The 23,484-nt window shown below is 42.2% G+C and overlaps 1 protein-coding gene across 1 annotated transcript in view; it reads right to left on the bottom strand.

Moving 5' to 3' along the window:
* Nucleotides 1–23,484, bottom strand: part of DYNC2H1 (dynein cytoplasmic 2 heavy chain 1) — a 351,138-nt gene that overhangs the window by 16,096 nt on the left and 311,558 nt on the right. The window contains exon 89 of the mRNA XM_040460797.1: nucleotides 12,746–12,862. Within this exon, the coding sequence (XP_040316731.1) occupies nucleotides 12,746–12,862 (117 nt within the window). The remainder of the gene's footprint in view (nucleotides 1–12,745; nucleotides 12,863–23,484) is intronic.

Genomic DNA, 23,484 nt, shown 5'->3' with positions numbered 1-23,484 from the left:
ATTTGTTGGTGTATAATTTTTCACAGTATTTTCTGGCAACTGCTTGTATTTCTTGGTCGTCTGCTGAGTCTGGCTAGAGGTTTATCAATTTTGTTGAACTTTTTAAATTTTTTTAGTTTCTATAACACTTATTTCTGCTCTAATCTTTTTATTTCCTTCCTCATGCTGCTTTTGGATTTTGTTTGTTCTTCTTTTTCTAGCTCTTTTAGGTTCAAGGTTAGGTTGTTTATTTGAAATTTTTCTTGTTTCTTGACGTAGGCCTTACATAGGTATTTCCATCTTACAACTGCTTTTCCTGTGTTCCAAAGAATTTGGACAATTGTGTTTTATTTTTTTAAATTTTATCATTATTATTCTTTATTTTCAATTCCAGTACAGTTAACAAACTGTGTTATACTAATTTCAGGTGTACAATATTGTGATTCAACAATTCCATACATGACTCAGTGCTCATCATGCACTTGATTTTCTGCAAGTATGACCTCTCCACTGATGTAAGTGGGTGTTAAAGTCCCCTACTATTACTGTATTACTATCAATGTCTCTCTATTAATATTTGTTTTATGTATTAAGGTGCTCCAATGTTGGATGCATAAATACAATTGTTACATAATCTTGATGGACTGACCCCTTTACCATTACGTGATGCCCTTCTTTGTCTCTTGTTACAGTCGGTTTTATATTTCAATGTTTTTAAATGTTTACTTTGAAAGAGAGCACGAGCAGGGGAGGGGCAGAGAGGGAGACACAGAATCCAAAGCAGACACCAGGCTCTGAGCTGTCAGCACTGACCCCGAAAGTGGGGCTCAAACTTATAACCCTGAGTCACCCAGGCGCCCCTCTTGTTACAGTCTGTGTAAGTATTGTTACCCTGGCTTTTTTCCCCCCTCCACTCTATTTGCACGCTATATCTTTCACTTTTAGTCTGTGTCTCTAGGTCTGCAAGTGAGTCTCTTGTAGGCAGCATATAGGTGGGTCCTGTATTTTTATCCGTTAGGTCACCTTGTGTTTACTGATTAGAGCATTTAGACCATTTACACTTAAAGTAGTTATTGATAGGAATTCAACTGTCATTTTGTTCACTAGTTTGTTTGTAGTTCTCTATTACCTGCTTTTCCTTTTGCCCTATTTCTTAATGATTGATGGGTTTCTTCTGTAGTATTATGCTTTGGTTCTTTAAATTTGTGTGTATCTATCATAGGTTTTGGGTTTATGGTTGCCATGAGTATTTAGCAACTCTGGATTTAGTTTATGGTCATTTAAGTTTGAACATATTTTTAAAGAACTTCTATTTGACTCCATCCTCCATGTTTTATTTATGTTATCATATTTTACATCTTTGTAGTCATAATTTTCTTATTTCTAATTCTAGCCTTTCCTCATCCACTTGAAGTCCCTTTAACATTTTTTGTAACGCCAGCTGTATAGTGATGAACTTGTTTAACTTCTGTCTGGGAAATCCTTATGCAATTTTGAATTATACACTTGCTGGGTATTCCTTGTTGGTTTTTCTTTTCATCACTTTGAATATATCATGCCACTGTCATCTGGCCCTCAAAGTTTTTGCTGAAAAGTCAGCTGATAACCTTAAGGAGTATCCCTGAGATGTAACACTTTGCTTCTCTGTTGCTGTTTTTAAAATTTTCTCTTTAACACTACTTTCTGCCATTTTAATAATTGAGTATTGGTGTGGACCAACTGGTGTGGTTTCATCTTGTTTGGAACTCTCTATGCTTCTTGAACCTGGATGTCTGTTTCCTCCCCCAGGCTAGGTCGGTTTTCAGCTACAATTTCTTCAAATAAGTTTTCTGCCTCTTTCTCTCTTCTGCTTCTGGGATTCTTATAATGTTAATGTTTGTTTGTGTGTTTGACGTTGTCCAAGATACCCCTTAACCTATCCTCATTTTTTAAATGTTTATTTTTGAGAGAGACAGAACACAAGGGGAGGGGCAAAGAGAGAGAGGGAGACACAGAATCTGAAGCAGGCTCCAGGCTCTGAGCTGTCAGCACAGAGCCCAACACCGGGCTCAAACCCACAAACTGTGAGATCATGACCTGAGCCAAAGTCAGACACTTAACCAACTGAGCTAATCAGGGATCCCCCGCTATCCTCATTTTTAAATATTGTTTTTACTTTTTACTGTCCAGCTTGGGTGCTTTCCATGGCCCTGTCTTCCAGATCAGCAATCTGTTCTTCTGCATCCTGTGTTGATTCACTCTAGTGTATTTATCCTTCCGATATCACAGTCTTCAGTTCTGACTGGTTTTAAATACCTTTTCTAGGTTTGTTGATGTTGTCCCTGTGATCTTCCATTATGTATCAGGTGTGTCGCTTGCCTCAATGTCATTCGGTTCTAGCTGGGGTCACGTCTTGTTCTTTGGGTTGGAGCAACACTCTGCACGCTGTGCTGGACTTTGTGTGTTTCTGTAAACTGGGTGCACCAGCTACTTGAACCTCAGTGTTCTTCGGTGGTCATCCTGTGTAGACTGTGTGCCTGCTGACTTGAGCCGTGGGCTGGGGCCCTGGGGCACTCTGAGCGTGGCTGCAGGGGCCTCCTGATGAGGCCGTGGACGGTGAAGTGGAGGGTGGGCCAGGGGGCCCCAGGGTGCTCTGGATGAGGGGCACCCCACCAGGTCAGAAAAACTGTGCTGGTAGTGAGCTGGGATGGCAGGACACTCTGCTCAGGGCTACTCTGACGTGGCAAGTGGATCTGAAGCTGGCACAGGACTGGCTGTCCCAGGGGCTCCCCTCAGGGGACACCCTGACAGGTGACTGCCATCACCTGGGGTGTGGGCTGGGTGTTTTATGGTGCTTCGTACTGGGGGTGTCCTGGAGGGCAGTTGGAACCAAAAGGCAGGGGCACCTGGATGGGGCCTCTGGAGCTTCGGCAGACATGACCCACGAGGTCTCAGAGGGCCGTGTGGGGCAGGAGTCCCCGCGAGCCCTGGGAAGCGTTCTGGGGTATGTACTATGCACCTGTGTCACCTTGGGGCAGTGGCGGGAGCTGCAGCGAGTGCTGGACGGGGCCATCTCCGGGGCGTGACTCCTGAGAAAGGCGTGGGCTGGGACCCGCAGCACGCTGAAGCAGGCTGGCCACAGCGCTCGGACCCCATCCCCAAATGTGCTATGAAGGCGGGCCAGCAAGGTGTGCCGTGGTGCTGCCCGGGCCTCCAGCCCCGAGCATGCGGGCAGGGATCTCGGGCTGGATCTTTGCTATCCTTGTTGTTGTTGTCCTGTGCCCCGGGACGGATGGCTGTGCCCACAGTCCCTTGGCGCCGTCCCTCGCTGCTGCGGTTCCCTGATCCCGTCTCTCTTGCTGTTCTCCTCACGGTCTGTGCGATCCCCATACAACGTGGCTGTGCAGAGATGTCCAGTTGGCCCGCGGGCTCCGTCAGTAGGAACTGCTTCATAAGAGGAATACACGCGGTGTGTCTGGGAGGACATGAGTTCAGGGTCTTCCTCTGCCGCCAATTTAGACCCCATCTTGGCCGACCTTTCTAACTACATCCGCTCCCGTCTCTGATAGGACCCGTGCATCCCAGACGATGCACCTGCAGTTCCCAGGAGGCCGTACCTTCCTTCAGACCCTACCGGCTCGCATTCGCATGTGCCGCCCCTTCTATCTGAAACGCCTTGCCTCCACCTTCTTGTATTTCCTGGAACTCTCGTTACTCCCACTGTGCCTATGGCCGTGAGAGAAGCTGCCTCCTCCTTTCGTGACTTTGCTTCATCTGCGTACCTGTTACACATGTGAGGCCTCTCTCAGCTACCAGTTTACGTAAACCTCCATAACTGTACTTAAGACTTGGACGGGAGCTGTTTGCCCGCCAACTCGACCCAAGTTGGTTTCCGACTTGACGGAAAAATCCGGCTTGTCTGTGGAAGCCCAGTGTTCAGGATGATACACGGTACGCAGGAATGTAATTGTTATCACACTATCGTAAAAACCTTCCAACACAGTAGCATCATGATAAATGAGACTTATGACATGTGAGGCACAGGGCTAGGTATATGCTTCAGACGCACAAGAACTTACTTAACCTTCAACATGGTGCTGTAGGAGCATCATGGTCTGCAATCTCAAATGAGGAAACTGGGGTCAGTGAGGTCAGGTAAGTTGGCCCAAACGGCCCGGCTCATCAGCTGGGGAGGTGGGGCAGCCAACACTGTGCGGTGAAGCCCGCGGCAGGGTGCCTCACCTTCTACAAGACCATGGTTACGTTTATACAGAAGGAAGGAGGTCAGCATAAAGGAAGGGAAAGGGGGTTAGCCTTCCATTGAGAGGAAATCCCTTTCAGAAAAGTAAAAAAATCCGTATTATCTTTGAGCCATTTCTTTTACTGGCTAAATATCTGAATTTGTTTTACCTCTCTGTACATGGGCTATTTTTCTCAATAAATTATTTTTAGCTCTCTATTTCAATCCTGATTTTTAAAATCTGGTAAATAGAATTGGATAGAAATGATAAAATATTATGGAGTGATAAATGTTCAGTACTGTAATGTCATGTTGCTTTTCATACAGCCCAACAACAGACCCGCACTGTCTCCGTCCAGCCCAGCGACAGACGGGCACTGTCCCCAACAACACCATGTTCTTGATTTGCTTTCAGTTTGTGGCCAATTATGTGACTGTTGTTTGAGGTCATTTTCTTCTGCATTTACAACTACCCAGTGTTTTTCCATGCTCTGCTTGGCTATCACTGTGGCTTATACATGTTCTACTTTTTTCTCGATCTAGGTGATTAGATGGCATTTAATTTTGTCTTCCAGAGAATTCACACTTAATCTGGATCCATTTGAATTAATCTCTGTGATTATGTACAACTTTACATGTTATGGTTAAAAACCCTTAGCAACTTCCAATCTTTTGTATATAACTTTCAGTTTTGTTCACATACCTGTGTAATCTGTAACATACCACTTTTTGAAATAAATTTCTTACCAGAATTAATAGACTGAAATAAATATTAACCACTCCCTTTCTATATGATAAATCACTCAAATCCTAGGGGAAATGAAGCTGATGTGGGAGAAAAAGTAAGTATTTTACAAAAACGTATGCTCTTTTAGGCCAGAGGGTGCTCTGTTAGCTCTCTCAGTAATGACTGATAATTATTACTACGGGTTCATTTCTTAAATATTCTGATGCTTTTTTTTTTTAATAAAGAGAATTCTAATTACTGGAAACTTCAATGCACTACAACTCAACGACAAAACATATTTTCCTGAGGTAAGCAGTATATGAAATAGTTTTTAGTCATTACATGCAGCATTAAAACTTTAAAGTGTACTCACATATACTCGTATTTTAAAATTTTATTAAGTAAAAGTTGCATGCTTCATCTACAACTATGTAGTGTTTTAAGTGCAAATATCTCCCAAGTTCCACTGTCAAAAGTTCTTTTAATAATTGAGGGTTTTAAAGTGGGGATTGTTAAGTCTTTGTCAAGACCATTTTCTTCCATCTTTGGAAGGGTCCTGAATAAATTCCACTCCACCCTGGACCGGACCCTCAGCTGTCTGCAGAGCGGCTCATCCTGAAGAAGCAGCTGGCTGCGCAGGACAGGGACACAGAGAAAAGGGAGGGGGAACCAGGTAACAGAGGACATGTCCTCCTACATGATGAACTGCAGGGGAGGGACAGTCCTGAGAGACGGCAAGCAAACACCCCTGCACAGAAAAGCCACGATTAATAGACAACTGAACTGTAAGGAAATCAGGCCTAGAACCCCGCTGATCCGGAGACAGCTGCTGGAACTCTCTGCCGGTCGAGGGGCTGGGAAATCCCATGGTTTAGGTTTCCCTCCACCTTGACGGCACAGCGAGGCCAAGGTCTGGTGCCATGGCCGGGTGCTGCCCAGCGGGCCCCTAGCCCCTCCCAGCTCATAGAGAAAAAGCTACAGTTTAAAAGAGCAACCAGAATATAAAAGATCCAGCCCTTACGACGACGTCTGCTGAATTGGGGGGGTGGGGGAAGCTTCTGGAACTCTCTCTGGGAGGGAGAGGCTGGTGATCATGACTGATTTCCTTGCCCTCCACCCTGCTCGAGGAGACAGGAACAGGGTGCGGGTGCCTCAGTGAGCCCTGGCATGCCAGCCCACACCAGCCCCTGTCTGACACACACTGGGACACCCCTTGTCAGCACTCACTACAGCCCCAGCTGTGGCCCCATGGTGACACACCCCAGGCCTGCACCGCTTCAGCTCCAGATGATGTGTCAGGGCATGCACTGGTATAGACTGCCCGGTGACACTCCAGCTGTCCTGCCAGGGCGCCCTCTGTGTGAACAGTGCTGGGATGGGCCCAGCCTTTGGCCACATTAGCTGTGGCTGTTCCACGAGGGAAGCCCCAGCCCCAGTCACACAGAGTCTACCCAGGGGATGAGCACACACAGACAGTTCACACTGAGTAGAAATAGCTGTCTGCCTCATTGCCGGAACACACGCAGTCAAGTAAAATGAGGAAACAAGAATATGCTCTGAATGAAAAAACAAGAGAAAACCTCAGAGAAGGACTACATGGAGTGAAGGTAAGCACGGTGACCAATAGAGGTGAAAGCAATGGTCAAAGAGGAGAGGAAATGGACTCCAGGAGAACTTCAACAAAGAGAAAATATGAAAAAGAACCAGTCAGAAAGGGAGAACACAATAACTGAAATGAAACTACAGAGGGAATCAAAAGATTAGAGGATGTAGAATAATGCGTCAGCTGTTTGGAAGACCGGGTGATGGAAACACCCAAGCTGCACAGCAAAATGAGGATGAAGTAAGGGATCTCTTGGACAACACGTGTATTACAGGAGTCCCAGAGGAGAAGAGAGGGAAAGGAACAGAAAACTGATCTGAGTAGTAGGTAGAAATTTCCCTAACCTGGGAAAGGAAACAGACCTCCATGTTCAGGAAGCCCAGAAAGTTCCAAACAAGATGAACCCATGGAGGTCCACATCATGAAACACAACAATTAAAATATTGACTATTAGACATAAAGAGAGAATGTTTCAACTTTTATTTATTTTTGGGACAGAGAGAGAGACAGAGCATGAACGGGGGAGGGGCAGAGAGAGAGGGAGACACAGAATCGGAAACAGGCTCCAGGCTCCGAGCCGTCAGCCCAGAGCCCGACGCGGGGCTCGAACTCCCGGACCGCGAGATCGTGACCCGGCTGAAGTCGGACGCCTAACCGACTGCGCCACCCAGGCGCCCCAAAGAGAGAATTTTTAAAGGAGCACAAGAGCAGCAACTCGTTACAGACCGGGAAACCCCATAAGGCTATCAGCTGGCTTTTCAACAGAAATCTGCAGGCCACATGGGAGGTGCACGATACAGTCTAAGTGACAAAAGGTAAAAACACTAGAGGAATACCTCCCCTTCAAGTTTACCATTCAGAGTGAAGGAGAGATAAAGAGTTTACCAGAAAAACCTAAAAGGAGTCGATCACTACTGAACAGGCCTTAAATGTGAAAATGAAGGGCCATAATCAGACAAAAATGATGAATGGAAAAAAATTTTATCCGTACCAGCAAACATACAGTAATGGTAGGAGAGCAAGCACTTCAAAAGCCAGTATAAAGGTTAAAAATAGGAAGATTATTTTAAAAATTAGTGTTAAGGGACTTACAAAATCAAAGAGATAGTAAAAATGAAGTTCTTTTAGAAAGTATTCAAACTTTATGTGACCAGCAACACACAACAGACTGCTATATTCTTAGCATCCTATATATAAACCTCATGATAACTACAAAACAAAAATTACACTAAAAATAAAGGGAAAGTCAAGTGGAACACTACGGACAGTCATCTATCACTAGGAAATAGGGCAAGAGATGATGAAAGAAACAAGGAAGAAGTACAAAAACAACCAGAAAATGATGAACAAAATGCCAATAATTCTCATCAACAATTACTTTATATGGAAATAGTCTAAATGTTCCATCAACAGACATGGGGTGAATGAATGCATAACAAAACAAGACCCATCCATCTGCTGCCTGTGGGGGACTCACTTTAGACCCTAAGACATACAGAGACTGAAAATGAAGACATGGAAAAAAGATAATTCATGAGAATGGAATTAAAAAAAACCCTTGAGGTAGCAATATGTATGTTAGACAAAACAGAAATTAAAACAAAGTTTGTAACCAGGCAAGGAAGGGCACTGTAGAATGATAACAGGATCAGTCTAACAAAAGCATATAACAAGTGTGAATATCTAGGCACTCAACATTTGTACATCTAAATACAAAGCAAATATTAACAGATATAATACAATAATAGTAGGGAAATTTAACACACTGTCTTCCTCATCCAGGCAAAAAACAAATAAGAAAACCATTTCCCTGAATTACACATTAGACCAGATATATTCAGAACATTCCACACAAAAACCACAGAATTCACATTCTTTTCAAGTGGACATGGAGTTTTCCCTATAAGAGATCATCTGTTAGTCAACAAAACAAGTCTAAATAGAGTAAGAAGAGTGAAATCATATCAAGCTTCTTTTCTGACCACAAAGATATGAAACTAGAAATTATAAGAAAAAATTTGAAAAAAATATGGAAAAAAAAACGGAAGCTAAACCACATGCTACTACACAACCAACAGGTCAATGCAGAAATCTGACAGGAATGGGGGTGCCTGGGGGCTCAGTTGGCTAAATGTCCAACTTTAGCTCAGGTCATGAGTTCACGGTTCATGGGTTCGAGCCCTGCAATCGGCTCTGTGCTGACAACTCAGAGCCTAAAGCCTGCTTCGGATTCTGTGTGCTTCCCCCCACCCCTCCTGCTGCTCATGCTCTCAAAAATAAATTAAATAAATAAATAAATAAAATATAAAAGGAATATTATATATATGTAATATATAATATACATGCAATATAATATATAATAATTTTATATATATAAAAAGGAATAAAAAATTCATGGTGACAAAGGAAAATGAAAAAACAACAGTCCAAAAACACTGGCACACAACCAAAGCAGCTGTAAAAGAGGGAAATGTATATTGATGCAAGCCTGCCTCAAGAAATCAGAAAAACCTCAAATAATCTAAGCTTACATCTAAAGAACTGTTAAAAACAAAACAACAAAACCCTAAATTAGTAGAAGGAAAAAAAGATGAGAGCAGAAATATATGAAATAAATAGTAAAAAACATGGAAAAGAGCAGTGAAAGCAAGAGTTGGTTCTTTGAAAACATAAACAAGACTGCCATGCCCTTCACCAAATTCACCCAGAGAAGACCCGAATACACAAAGTCCAAAGTGAGACCCACGTAACATGTGGCACCTCAGAAACACACAGGATGATATGACACTACTATGAAAGATTTCATGCCACCAAACTGGACAATCTAGAAGAAATGGAGACACTCCTAGAAACATAAAATCTTCCAAGAATGAATCGAGAAAAAATAGAAAATCTGAACAGACTGAATACTAATAATCAAATTTAATCAGTAATCCCAAACACCCAACAAACAAAAGTGTAGGGCCAGATGGCTTCACAAATAAATTCAACCAAGCATTTAAATTTTTTTTATGCTTACTTTTAAGAGAGAGAGAGCACAAGCAGGGGAGGTTCAAAGAGAGGGAGACACAGAATCTGAAGCAGGCTCCAGGCTCTGAGCTGTCAGCACAGAGCTCGACCTCATGGACTGTGAGATCATGACCTGAGCTGAAGTCGGACGCTCAACCGACTGAGCCACCCAGGTGCCCCATCTACCCAACATTTAGGTAAGACTTAATATCTATACTCCCTAAACTATCCCAAACAATCAAAGAGGAAGGAAAACTTCCAAATTTATTGTACAAAACCCTTATTCTGACATCAAAATCAGACAAAAACACTACCAAAAAAAAAAAAAAAAAAAAAAAAAGGAAACACAGACCAATAAGCCCAAAGAATATAGAGCAAAAATCCTCAATAAAATATCAGCAAAGGACATTCAACAATAAATTATGAGGATCATTCACCATAATTGAGTGGAATTTATTCTAGGGATAGAAGGCTGGTTCGATGACCTGCAGATCATTCAGTGTCATAGACCACATTAACAAAGTTAAGGATAAAAATCACATTATCATCTCAATTGTGCCGAAAAAGCAAAAAAATTTCAAATCCACTAATGATAAAAACTCTCGGCAAAAAGGGTTTAGAGGGAACATACCTCAACATAATAAAGGCCGTGAAGGACAAGTGTAGAGCTAACCATACTCGGTAGTGAAAAATAGGACTTTTCCTTGACGATCAAGGACCAGACAAGAAGTCCACTCCCACCACATGTATTCAAAGTCACACTGGAAGTCCAAGACATAACAGACAACAGAAAGAAAGAAATGGCATCCAAAGGGGTAAAGAACTAAAACTGTCAGTGCTGGCAGATGACATGATGCTGCATGTAGAAAACCCTAAAGACTCCACCGAATACCATTAAAATAAATGAATTCAGTGAAGCTGCAAGATACAAAATCAATATACACAAGCCTGTTGCGTTTCTATGCACTCTTAACAAAAGAGCAGAGAAACTAAGGAAACCATTCCATTTATAGTTGCACCAACACGAAAAAAGCACCAAGAAAACACTTAACCCAGGAGGTGAAATACCAGTAACCTAAAAGTACAGAATTCTGATGAAATAAATGCAAGACAACACAAACCAGTGTTAACATATCCAGATCGAGAAGGGGAAAAATTAATGTTGCTAAAATGTCCACACCATTCAAAGCAATCTGTAGATTCAATGCAATCCCTATCAAAGTACTCACAGCATTTCTCAGAGAACTAGAACAAAGAATCTTAAATCTGTATGGACCCATAAAAGACCCTAAATAGCCCAAGCCATCTTGAGAAAGAAGAACCAAGTTGGGGGTGTCACATTCCCAGATTCCAAGATAACCTACGAAGCTGTGGTGATCAGAACAGTATGGAACTTGCATAAAAGGAGACACACAGATAACAGAAAAGAAAGCCCAGAAACAAACCCAAGCTCATATGGTCAACCCATTAAAAAGAATACACAATTAAAAAACAATAATTGAGGCAATAAAGGGTGCTCGGAAAACTGACCATTACCTGCAGAAGAATGAAACTGGACCGCTTCCTTACGCCACACACAAAAATAAACTTAAAATGGATCAGTGACTTAAATGGGAAACCTGATACCGTATAACTCCTAGAAGCAAACACAGGTAGTAAGCTCGGTGTTATGGGCCATAACCTTTTTCTAGGTATGTCTCCTCAGGCGAGGGAACCAAAAGCAAAAATGAAGTATTGGAACTACACCAAAATTAAATGCTTTAATACGGCAAGGAAACCATCAACAAAACGAAAAGGCAACCTACTGAATGAAAGAAGGTATTTGCAATTACATATCTGATAAGGGATTAATACCCAAAATATGTAAAGAACTTACATAAGTCAACTCCCCTGCCAAAAACAAATGCTCTGATTACAAACTAGGCCGAGGACTTAAGTAGACATTTTTCCAAGAAAACATACAGATGAAAAGATGCTCAACATCACTAACATCAAAGAAGCACAGGGACTTACCAGCTTACACCTGCCCTAATGGCTAGTGTCAAAAGACCAGGGATAGCAAGCGTTGCTGAGAATGTGCACAAAAAGGATCCTTTGTGCTCAGCTGGTGGGAATTCAGATGGCAGCCACCGTGGAGAACAGTATGGAGGTTACTTAAAAACCTCAAAGTACAAATACCATACCTATTCAGTAATTCCACTACTGCATATTTACCCAAGAAAAACAAAAATACTCATTTGAAAAGATAAACATACCCCTCTATTTATTGTGGCATAATTTATAATAGCCAAGATGAGGATACAACCTCGGTGTCTCCTGAGAGATGACACGAGTGGACGCAGCAGAGTGTATGAATGGAGAGTGTGTATGTGCAGACACACACAGAGAACAGATAACTCAGTCCTGAAAAAGAATGAGATCTGGCTATTTGTGACAGTATGGATAAACCGAGAGAGTGTTACTCTAAGTGAAGTAAGTCAGAGAAAGACAAATACCATAGGACTCCATCTCTATGTGGAATCTAAGAAACAAATCAAACCAATAAACAACACGGAAGCAGACCCGTAAACACAGAAGACAATCCAGTGGTGGCCAGAGGGTATGGGGGACGGACAGAATGGGTGGAGCGTTGTGGGAGGTACAGGCTTCCAGCTCTGGGATGAGTCAGTCATGGGGACAAAGGGTACAACACAGGGAGTACAGTCGATGGTGTTCTATGCTGTGTGGGGACAGATGGCAGCTACACTCGTGGGGGACACAGCACAGACCTGTTGAACCCCTGTGCTGTACCCCTGACACTAATGTGACATGGTGTGTCAACTGTACTTCAATTTACAAAAAAGGACTGCTTTCTTCACGTGCCTACGCCCAGCATGGTGACCCCGTGTGACCGAAACCAGATGTGTACGAACCTGCCGACGCTGTTAGCCACCGCATGGCTAACTGTGACCACACACGAACAACACGTGGCAATCCACATGATCACTAAAGGCTTTTTCTTACCAGGATATACGTGATTTAGAAATTAAAAACTATATTGCCATTCTTTCTATAACAAAATAAAGATTTTAAAATGTCCTGTACATTGTAAAAATGATAAAGGGCACAATATCTTGACTAGAAATCCGTTGCAGTGCAGGTGAGGTCAGAAAGTAAAGAGACAATACACAGACAAGACTACGCCATCACGAAGGCAGAGGCGCCTTACCTGGGGGATCCAGCCCACACAGCAAGGGAGGACGGGCGACACGCTGGGAGAGTCGTGCTGGTTCTCAGCGAGCCGGCTCCCGTCAAAGCTGCAGCCTTCCAGCAGCAAGCCGCCCATCTGCGGGGAAACAACAAGCTGTGAGATCACAGCCGGAAACTTCAGGTCACCGCATTCTAATGACCATGGGTGCCAAGTACTATGAAAACAGAGATGAGGGTATTAAATCTAAGAACAAAAACGGGAAGACCCAGACCGGTGTTCACAGTGATCTCGCTGTAGACTGAATTCTCGATTTTAGTGGATACTTTATTATTTATTGAGCAGACTGTTTAGAAAAAAGTACAAACGTCATTAGTTAAAACTGCAGGTATGTGGGCATTAGGTTAATAGAAATATAACGGAAAATGCCAAAAAGTTACTCTTTCTCCAAGAGGGTGAAATAAAAGCATAAAGGAGATTATGTGCTCCCTGCTTGGAATTCTGACGTCATTTTTAAAAGAACAGAACAAAAGTCAGAAAGTTGAATGAAAAACACTTTACACATGCCATGCAGAGCTGAGAGAATAAAAAAGAGTTAGGGACACCTGGGTGGCTCAGCCAGTTAATAAGCATCTGACTCTCGATTCTGGCTTCAGTCATGATCTCCCAGTTCGTGGGACCAAGCCCTGTGTCAGGATCTGTGCTGATGGTGTGGAGCCTGCTTGGGATTCTCTCTCTGCTTGTCCCAACTTGTGTGCAAGCACTCTCTCTCTCTCTCTGTTTCTCTCTCAAAGTAAGTAAACTTAAAAAAAAAAAAAAAGGTAATCTTTTTCTCTAAATTAACCTTTGTGTACATTTAGGAAATTATGAAACTAGAAATATACTTTTTTGGTAATATTTGTTCCATATTTCTTCTTCAAAAGTATTCATTCTTTTAGTTTCTGCACTGTGAATCTACCCTGAGTTTTTTAAAGACATCAAATCTAAAATCAGTATTTTGTATTTAGAGCCACACCTACAGTCTCAGAAAATACAAAACAATCTTACGAGTGTGACAGAGTTTCAACATGTTAAATGAGTGCTCAACCTGCCCTAATGGCTAGTGTCAAATACCATTAAACATGTTTCAACATGTTAAATGAAAGTGCTCTAGAACTTAGAGTCATGACAACACTTTGCGCTGGTGTAGTGTGTATTTTAGGGAGTGGTGGAGGTGTGGGGAGACACTAGCAGACGCCTTGACCAACAGTTTTGAACAGCTAATTTTACAGCACGGTTGCCGTTCCACAGAAAGATGAACGACATGTTTGCTTGCGCGAGAGCTGGAGTAACGACAGAATTACGAACGCCGAACTTTAATATTCTCCAACAGCACTGACGTGATGATGTACAGGCTACTTTAAGAGCTGGTAAAGCATGTTGGCCTTGAAAAAATGTTAATTAAAATTGAGAGTACCTGCTAATTTCAGTGCTAGAACCTCTCCAGGTAAGACCTCCACCTAGGTAAGAGGTAAGGCCTCTTCTAAAAATTCCATCAAGTTTCAAGCTCCATTAGTCTGCCTAGAAATTTGTAAACACACGTCCCACTGACGGTGCCACAAGCTGGCTATGTAAGATGAGTATACGGGGATAGAAACTCTTGCTGTTTCTCTCCTCACCAGGAAGGGCTGCTGAGAAACAGGCCTCTCCGGAGCCTACCCCTCCCTAGCCTGAGGCTCCTCATGGGCCGAGGACAGAAGTCCTTAACTCCCCCAACCCTCCCACATGCCATCAAACTGCCCACGCCCGCCACTTGCAATCAACACCTTCGAAATCTTTCTTTTTCTCTCCACACCCGCTCAGATTACCCTGTCATGAAATTTAAAGTCCATCTGTGAAATTCAAAGACCTCCCCATTCCCTAGAATGAAATAATGTAAACATATTAGGGATCGGAATGATATCAACAAATGCTACCCTTGCTTCAAATGCAGTTATTCTTTTTTTTTTTTTTTTTAACGTTTATTTATTTTTAAGACCCAGAGAGACAGAGCATGAACGGCGGAGGGGCAGAGAGAGAGGGAGACACAACCGGAAGCAGGCTCCAGGCTCTGAGCCATCAGCCCAGAGCCCGACCCGGGGCTCGAACTCACGGACCGCGAGATCGTGACCTGAGCTGAAGTCGGACGCTTAACTGACTGAGTCACCCAGGCGCCCCTCAAATGCAGTTATTCTTTTTTTTTTAAAAAAAATTTTTTTTTTTCAACGTTTATTTATTTTTGGGACAGAGAGAGAGCATGAACGGGGGAGGGGCAGAGAGAGAGGGAGACACAGAATCGGAAACAGGCTCCAGGCTCTGAGCCATCAGCCCAGAGCCTGACGCGGGGCTTGAACTCACGGACCGCGAGATCGTGACCTGGCTGAAGTCGGACGCTTAACCGACTGCGCCACCCAGGCGCCCCTCAAATGCAGTTATTCTTTAAAGAAAGGAGTGAAAGAAGCAGGCCCCAAATATTTCCCTTATTACTGAAAAAGACAGTGTGGAGGATCTAATAAGTCTCTGGGCAAGTGGATTCCTAATGTTAAAATCAAGAATTCAGCAGGCTTAACAAGAACAGACACAGAGGCCAATGGAACAGAGAATCCAGAAATGGACCCACAACTATATGTCAACTAATCTTCAACAAAGCAGGAAAGAATATCCAATGGAAAAAAGACAGTCTCTTCAGCAAATGGGGTTGAGAAAACTGGACAGCGACATGTAGAATATTGAACCTGGACCACTTTCTTACACCACACACAAAAATAAACTCAAAATGGATGAAAGACCTCAGTGTGAGAGAGTAAACCATCAAAACCCTATAGGAGAACACAGGCAGCAACCTCTTTGACCTCAGCCACAGCAACTTCTTACTCTACACGTCTCAGAGGCAAGGGGAATAAAAGCAAAAATGAACTACTGGAACCTCATCAAAATAAAAGACTTCTGCCCTGCCAAGGAAACAATCAGCAAAACTAAAAGGCAACCGATGGAATGGGAGAAGATATTTGCAAATGGCATACTGGATACAGGTTAGTATCGAAAATCTATAAAGAACTTATCAAAATCAACACCTGAAAAACAATCCAGTGAAGAAATGGGCACGAGACATGAATAGACACTTCTCCAAAGGAGACATCCAACGGCCAACAGACACATGAAAAGATGCTCAATGTCACTCATCATCAGGGAAATACAAATGAAACCCACAATGAGATACCACCTCACACCTGTCAGAGTGGCTAACATTAACAACTCAGGAAGCAACAGATGTTGGCAAGGATATGGAGAAAGAGGATCTCTTCTGCATTGCTGGTGGGAATGCAAGCTGGCACAACCACTCTGGAAAACACTGTGGACGTTCCTCAAAAAAATAAAAACAGAATTACCCCATGATCCAGCAATTGTACTACTAGGAATTTATCCAAAGGGATACAGGTGTGCTGTTTTGAAGGGGCACAGGCACCCCAATGTTTAAGCAGCACTAGCGACAATAACCAAAGTATGGAAAGAGGCCAAATGTCCATCGATGGAGGAATGGATAAAGAAGATGTGTGTATATATATACAATGGAGTATGACTCGGCAATCAAAAAGAATGAAATCTTGCCATTTGCAACAACATGGATGGAAGTAGAGTGCATTATGCTAAGCGAAATTAAGTGAGAGAAAGACAAATATCACAATTTCACTTATGTGGAATTTAAGAAACAAAACAGATGAGGGGCGCCTGGGTGGCTCAGTCAACTAAGCGTCCTACTTCAGCTCAGGTCATGATCTCACAGTTTGTGAGTTTCAGCCCCATGTCAGGCTCTGTGCTGACTGCTCAGAGCCTGGAGCCTGCTTTGGATTTTGTGACTCTCTCTCTCTCTGCCCCTCCCTCACTCACACTCTATCTATGTCTGTCAAAAATGAATAAATGTTAAAGAAAAAGATGAACAGGGATGAAAAAGATGAAAAGGGAAGGGAGCAAAAGTAAGATAAAAACAGAGAGGGAGACAAACCATAAGAGGCTCTTAAAAAGAACAAACTGAGGGTTGATGGGGGAGGGCGGGGGAAAGGGCAAATGGGGGATGGGCACTGAGGAAGGCACTTGTTGGGAGGAGCACTGGGTGTTGTATGTAAATGATGAATCATGGGAATCTACTCCTGAAGCCAGGAGCACAATCTATGCCCTGTATGTTAGCTAACTTGACAATAAATTATATTCTTTCTCTCTCTCTCTCTCTCTCTCTCTCTCTCTCTCTCTCTCTCACACACACACACACACACACACACACACACACACACACACACACATATGAAAAAAAGAATTCAGGAGGCTTAACTTCTATTTACAAGAGTACTGAGCTAAGGACCCAGCTGCAGAGATGGCCCCCAAGGAGCAGAGCAGAATGTTATACCCAAGAGAAAACCACAAGGAAGACACAGTATGTGATATTCAGTTTGAGTCAGCGACCCAGGGCAGAGAGACTAACTCCTTTCCTGGGAAGGGGAACAGCAAGAGAGAAGGCAGAGAGAGAATCTAGCTAGGAGTACGAGTATTAGTAAATACTCCTCCACAGGGGAAAAAGCCCAACAGGAATGGGAAATGAGAATTCCCCTCTAATAATACATTTAAAATATTTCAAAAACTTTCTGATACAGATTAAGTACTTAATAAGTATCAGCTACTATTGTTTACTTAACCCAATTAATCTTTTAATTTTAAGAAATTTGGAATTATTTTATACAGATATATCCATTTAGGTGAGACAAAGGCTTGAGAAAAATCTGGATAATTTCCAGTGAAAAAGCTTTTGTCTAGAATATTTAATTTTGCACAGTATTTTCCACACTTATTCTAGATAACTGAATGTATTCCATCACTTCATTTATGCTGAGTTAGGTGACATGGCAGAGCACGCCTTCTAATTTAATCAGCGCTGTTTCCACTCTTCATCTCCTCCACTAAATGATAAACAGTATTAAGTGCTATTTGTACTTACGTATGAGTGTATACTTCATACTTCATTTTTACTTTTTTTTTTTGTAAAGTTTATTTTGAGAGTGAGTGTGCATGAGTTGGGGAGGGGCAGAGAGACAACATCCTGAGCCTGCACCGCACTGTCAGTGCAGAGACCAATGTGGGGCTCGAACTCACGAACCTCGAGATCATGACTTGAGGTGAAATTAAGAGTCAGATGCTTAACTGACTGCGCCACCCAGGCGTCTCCACACTTCATACTTTCTCATAAAAGTTTGCCAGAAGTCTGTTTTAGCCATTAATGCCTTATTCCTGCAGGACACTCCCTCTTAGAGGCAAAGAAATAATTATCAATTATTATCGAGATCAAACCTTTTTGTTTACACTCAATTTAAACAGCCACATTGTTGAGGCTACCTCCTGACATCTGTGCCAATGTACTATTTGAGCGAAACCCAAATATTAAGTGAAAGGCATCTAAATGTACATTTCTTGTCATTAAATGATTTTCTTTACTCTTGCTTATAAATGCATAGGTTTCAACTTAACAGAAACAGAAAGTTGTTTAACAACAAAGAAAATATTTATATGCAAAAATGTTATTTACACTGGAAACTCCGATTAAAACATCTAAAAAGAGAGAGGCAATTAGAAAAGAGAAATTAAAAAAAAAACACCCCCATACACATTTGATTTGGTTTAGTTTCAAAACCATGTAAGGGTTAGTATAGATCAGGCATAAGTACATCCCAAATACTAACTACCAAGACCCCAATCTACTTTGAGAGGGCTACCTGTGGGTCACCTGGGTGGCTCAGTAAGTTGGGCATCCGACTTTGGCTCAGGGCATGAACTCACAGTTTGTAAGTTCAAGCCCCAGGTCAGGTTCTGTGCTGACAGCTCAGAGCCTAGAGCCTGCTTCGGATTCTGTGTCTCCCTCTCTCTCTGCCCCTCCCCTGCTCGGGCCCTCTCTCTTTCTCTCTCTCAAAAATAAACTTAAAAAAAAAAAAGGGGCTACTCATAAGATCTCATTTAACTCTTACCTTCTTTTTTTAAAGTCTATTTATTTTGAGAGAGCAAGAGAGACAGAGAGAGAGAAAGAGACAGAGAGTGTGGGAGGGAGGGAGGGAGGGAGGGAGGGAGAGAGAGAGAGAGAGAGAGAATCCCAAGCAGTCTCCACACTGTCAGCACAGAGCCTGATGTGGGGCTTGAACTCACGCAACATGAGATCATGATCTGAGCTGAAACAAGAGCTGGACACTCAACCAACTGAGCCACCCATGCACCCCTAACTCTTAGCTTCTCACCTCAAAAGGAGTTGCTAACAGTTCACTAAAAACAGAATTAAAGCTATTAATTTGTTTCATATGTGATGCTGAATTTCTTGAATACTTCTGATTTGAACTTAAAGGCAAATTTGATATTAAAACAGATTTTATTTTGATAAGTTATTATATGGATTTACTTGCCAGAATGCTCCCCTTTTAAAAATAAAAGTATTCAGGGTGTCTGGGTGGCCCAGTCAGTTACGTGGCCGACTCTTGATTTTGGCTCAGGTCATGATCTCAACGTTTATGAGTCTGAGCCCCACATCAGGCTCTGTGCTCACAGCATGGAGTCTGCTTGGGATTCTCTCTCTCTCTCTCTCTCTCTCTCTCTCTCACTCTCTCTCCTTTTCTCTCTCTTAAAAATAAATGTTAAAAAAATCTTTAATAAAATATTTCAAACACACAGAAAAACATTTTTAAATGTGCATGTTCCTATGACTCGGTGTTATTGGACATTAACATACTGCCATGGTTGTCCCTTATTTCTAAGCACGTAAACTGTAATAGACATGGTTGAAATCCTGTCTACATACTTTGCCTTTCCTGTTCTTCTTTGCCCTTACATGACCTCATCATTATCTGGAATTTAGCTCTACATCATTGTTAAATATACATGTAGCCATAAGAAATAAATGGTAGTTCCTCAGGTTTGCAACCTGTATGTTATACAGAATTTGCAACCTGCTCTTTTTGTTCATCCCTGGTCTAGGTGCATTCATTTTGTTCTTTCACTTTTAACAGCTGCAGAATATCTGCTGTGTCAACATTCAACAAATGATTCATTCCTTTGCTGATGAACATCTGAGTCGCTGCTAATTGTTTACTAGTAAACACTCCAATAAACATGACGGTACATATCTCCTTAACCACATCTGCATAAATCTGACCGCACGCAATAAAGTTGCTAAGGTGAAGTGTATGGTCATTCTCAATTTTTCGTAATATTGTCAAACTGTTTCCCCAAAATCATGCTAATCACCTATGGTTAACTTACCCTGCTTAAGATTTATACTGTGCCACACCCTTGCCAATACTTGGTCTGTTGACATTTATGAATTTTGCCAATATATTAGATTTAATTTCATTTCCTGATTACCAGTGGAAACGAGTACTTTACGTTTATTCGCCATATCTTCTTGCTCTACATGTAAGCTGCCTACTGAAATCCTTTGCCTACTTTCTCTCTTCCCCACCAAGAGTTGTATTTTTTTTTTTAACTCATTTGGGGAGAGAAGTCACCTCTCTCCCATGGAGGCACCAAGGCCATAACTACATAAAACACTACTCTGAAAGTAAAGACCAGCAGATGTGCTCGTCCGAGGCTCAAGATACACAGAAAAAGCCATGTGGAGAAGAGCAGGAAGCAAACCCTGGTGTCGTGGCCGCAGGCAGGTGGGAGGCTGTGGGCATAGAGCTCCTCTTGGACAGCAAGGGGATCAAGCCCGTATCAGGCACCCCCCCCCAGGGGCCTATACTGGAAAGATGAGGCCTCAAAATGTCTGGCTTTGAAAATCAGTGGGGCTTAATTCTGGGAGAGCCAGAAGGTGGTGGGAAAGAAAGACTCCATTCTTAAAGGGCAAGCATACACTGTGAGCCGAGACCCAGCGCAGAAGCGGAGGCTGGAGAAGTAGGTGGCGTGTATGTCCAGGAGATTTACTCAGTAATTGTAGGGCACGTGTTGGGGGGTCATGAATCGGTGGGAACTTTCTCCGGGAACAGAAGCACTCACGGGGGCCATTTTACCTGCTCCCCATCAGCCAGGTTGGCCCAATGGTAGCAGAAAGCAGCTGTGACACTTCCATACACCTTGGTGGCTCTGCTTGCCTCAGCCCGGCTCTCCCCGGCAGACCAGCCCTCGCAGGGACACCTCTCAAGTTGCTGCCACCTGCTAGACCCAGGTGGGCGGTCTCAGCATCCCCCCAAGACCCTGCTGCCCTGCCACACTTGGTGCCAACCCGGGCCAGGACCAGAGCCCTCTGAAGGTGACTTCCTCCAGACGTGGCGGGGAGAGGGACCCAGCCCCACCCAACATCGCTCCTCCCGCAGTGCATACGGACCCCTCAACAGCTATGCTAGAGGCGAACCTGCCACCAGGGTGCCTGGAGTAGTCAGAGCCACACACTGCGGCCAGAGGGCGGGAGGCCGGCCCTCCTCTTTGGCACAACTGCCGAGTCCTAGCAGGTGGGCACATGCAACCCACACGACAGATACTCCCGGAGTATCCGATCTAGTGACAAAGGGATGGTGCTTCCAAGCCACACAGGATGCTTTCTACGTAAGGCCACTACCATCGAGACTGGGACACATAAGTGACCGACATAACACAAAGAAAAACAAAGAGACAAAATGAGGAGACAAAGAAATATGTTCCAAAAGAAAGAGTGACAAAACCACAGAAGAACAACAAAATGAAACAGAGATGAGAAATCCACCTGATGAAGAGTTCAAAGTAAGGGTGATAAAGATACCTACTGTACTTGGGAGAAGAGTGGAGGAATTCAGTGAAAACTTCAAAGAGAGAGAAAATATAAAAAAAGAACCAGTGAGAACTAAGGAATACAATCATGAAATAAAAAATACACTAATGTAAATCAACAGCAGAACAGAGGATGTAGAATGGGTGAACAACCTGGAAGACAGGTTGGTGGAAGTCAAGCTAAACAGAAACAAGAAAAAAACTACCAAAAATATGGAGAATAGATTAGGACCTCTGAGACAACATCAAGCACACTAACGTTCACGATATAGTGTTCCAGAAGAAGAGAGAGAGAGGAGACAGAAAATTTATTTAAAGAAATAATAGTTGAAAAGTTCCCTAACCTGGGGAAAAGGACATTCAGGTTCACAGAGCTCAGGAGGCCCAAATCAGACGAACCCAAGAAGGTCCACACCAAGATACACTAGAATTCACACGTCAAAAATTAAACATGAGACAACCTGAAAAGCAGGAGAGAAAGGCAACTATTTCCATACCAGGGAAACCCCATAAGGCTATCAGCGGATTTTTCAGCAGAAACTTTGTAGGCCAGTAAACAGTAACATGATACATTCAAAATGCTGGGAAAAAGAAAAAGAAAATCTACAACCAAGAATAAATAAGAATAAATGGCAAAGGAATCATTCAGAATGGAAGGATACATAAAGAGTTTTGCAGACAAAGTTAAAAGAGTTTGTCACCACTAAACAGCCGTATAAGAATTGTTAAAGGGACTTCTTTCAAAGGAGAAGGCCAAAAACTAGAAGAAAATGATAGAAGGAGAATTCCACTGGCAAATTCAAACATATAGTAAAGGAAGTAGATCACTCATAAAGCTAGTGTGAAGGTTAAAAAACAAAAGTAGTAAAATAAATCATATCTACAAAAGTTAGTGCCAGGACACACAAAATAAGAAGATAAGACATTATATCATTATATCATTATATATATATCATTATCATTATATCATATATATATATATCATATATATATAAGGGGAGGAGTAAACATGTAGTGCTTTGAGAATGTGTTTGAACTTAACTGATAATCAACTTAATATAGACTACCATAAACATAGAATGTTATAGAAGAACCTCACATGGCAACCACAAATGAAACACTTTTAACAGATACACAAGAAAACAAAGAAAGAAAAGCATAACACTACAGGAAAGTCATCAACCAAAAGAAAGCAAGAAGGAACTAACTAATCAGAAAACAATTAACAAAATGATAATAGTATGTACCTATAAATAATTCCATGTAAGTGGACTAAATGGTCCAATCAAAAGACACTGGATGACTGGAGGGATAAACCCCTTACTCCCGAACCCAGAGCTATCTATAATCTGTATGGTACCTACAAGAAACTAACTTCAGATCTAAAGACACATACAGACTAAAAGTCAAGGTATGGGAAAAGATATTCCATGCAAATGAAATGGAAAAAAAAAAAAAAACCTAGCAAAATTTATATCAGACAAAATAGGCTTTATGTAAGAAGAGAAAAAGAGGGGCACTAAATAATGAAGAAAGGATCAATCCAACATAACAATTGTAAATATCTATGCACCCATCATAGTAGCACATAAATATATAAAACAAGTATTAACAGACAAAAAGAGAAACTGACAGTAATAATAGTAGGGAATTTTAGCAGCCATCCCATTTACATCCATGGGTAGATCATAAGACAGAAAATCAGTAAGAAAACAGTGGCTTCAAACCACACATTGGATCAAATGGATTTAACACATATATAGAAACATTACGTCCAAAAACAGAATACACATTCGTTTCAAGTGCACATGGATCATTCTCCAGGACAAATCACATGTTAGACCATAAAACAAGCCACAGTGAATTTAATAAGATTGAGTCATATCAAGTATCTTCTCTAACCAAAATAGTTTGAAACTAGAAATCAACCACAAGAATAAAACAAAAAAAGAAAAGAAAACACACACACACAA

Source organism: Herpailurus yagouaroundi, unplaced genomic scaffold (genome assembly GCF_014898765.1).
Source record: "Herpailurus yagouaroundi ecotype Mexico unplaced genomic scaffold, PumYag 251, whole genome shotgun sequence".
Taxonomy (NCBI): Eukaryota; Metazoa; Chordata; class Mammalia; order Carnivora; family Felidae; genus Herpailurus; species Herpailurus yagouaroundi.
This window is presented reverse-complemented; position numbering and strand designations above follow the sequence as displayed.